At 33.8% G+C, this 1,434-nt stretch overlaps 1 protein-coding gene across 1 annotated transcript in view; it reads left to right on the forward strand.

Annotated features, from left to right (window-relative positions):
- Nucleotides 1–1,434, forward strand: part of LOC111089549 (cardioacceleratory peptide receptor-like) — a 5,141-nt gene that overhangs the window by 1,892 nt on the left and 1,815 nt on the right. Inside the window, exon 2 of the mRNA XM_022402271.1 lies at nucleotides 267–493. Within this exon, the coding sequence (XP_022257979.1) occupies nucleotides 267–493 (227 nt within the window). The remainder of the gene's footprint in view (nucleotides 1–266; nucleotides 494–1,434) is intronic.

A 1,434-nucleotide genomic window follows, 5' to 3' on the forward strand; every position in this document is an offset into this window, starting at 1 on the left:
TTTGGATTCATTTATGTGCAAGCCACACATAATTTGGATTCATTTATGTGCAAGCCACACATAATTTGGATTCATTTATGTGCAAGCCACACATAATTTGGATTAGTTTATGTGCAAGCCACACATAATTTGGATTCATTTATGTGCAAGCCACACATAATTTGGATTCATTTATGTGCAAGCCACACATAATTTGGATCAGTTTATGTGCAAGCCACACATATATCTCAATATTCCGCAAACTTAATGATTAATTAACCATTCAGTTGAAAACACACCAGAGCTTCAAACTGTTATCGTTTTGTGTTCTAGCGTTTATCGTCTGCTGGAGCCCGTACTTCATCTACGATTTGCTCCAAGTGTTCGATTACATAAAGTACAATGAAACAACGTTTGCAGTTGCGACATTTATCCAAAGCTTGGCTCCTCTTAACAGTGCAGCTAATCCAATCATCTATTGTTTCTTCACGACCACCCTCTACCGGAATCTACGGTAAGTAGAAATATCATGATGCACTTTTTTTATTGCCAGGTTAATAAAGCCGTTATTTTGGCGGGTAAAGCCAACAATGAAAAGTTTTGTTTACGACACAAAAGCGGAATCTGATTGTAACATCTGAACATTGTTCATTATTTCACTGTACTAGAACAAATAGTATTAAATTGTAACATCTGCATCTTAATAATACACGAACACGTTAACTGAAGTACTGTTATATCATTCTTAATTTAACTGAAGTATTGTTATATCATTCTTAATTTAACTGAAGTACTGTTATATCATTCTTAATTTAACTGAAGTATTGTTAAATCATTCTTAATTTAACTGAAGTATTGTTAAATCATTCTTAATTTAACTGAAGTATTGTTAAATCATTCTTAATTTAACTAAAGTATTGTTAAATCATTCTTAATTTAACTAAGGTATTGTTAACTCATTCTTAATTTAACTGAAGTATTGTTATATCATTCTTAATTTAACTAAAGTATTGTTATATCATTCTTAATTTAAATAAAGTATTGTTAAATCATTCTTAATTCTAAAAGTAGGTTTGGTTTTGGTTTGAATTTCGCGCAAACCTACACGAGGGCTAGCCGTCCATAATTTAGCAGTGTAAGACTAGAGGGAAGGCAGCTAGTCATCACCGCCCACCGCCAACTGTTGGGCTACTCTTTTACCAACGAATAGTTGGATTAACAATCACATCATAACGCTGAAAGGTCGAGCATGTTTGGTGGGACGGGGTTTGAACCCGCGACCCTCAGACTGGGAGTCAAGCGCCCTTACCACCTGGCCATGCCGGGGAAAAGTTGGCCTATTTACACAACAAAAAGGAAAGGAGAACGCTGTGTAAATTTTTTTAAACCAATATTATGTAAATGAATCAAAAAGTTTCCAAAATATTTGTTTAAAATGTTCACAAAATAAATACA

This window comes from Limulus polyphemus, unplaced genomic scaffold (genome assembly GCF_000517525.1).
Source record: "Limulus polyphemus unplaced genomic scaffold, Limulus_polyphemus-2.1.2 Scaffold6589, whole genome shotgun sequence".
In the NCBI taxonomy this organism is placed as follows: domain Eukaryota; kingdom Metazoa; phylum Arthropoda; class Merostomata; order Xiphosura; family Limulidae; genus Limulus; species Limulus polyphemus.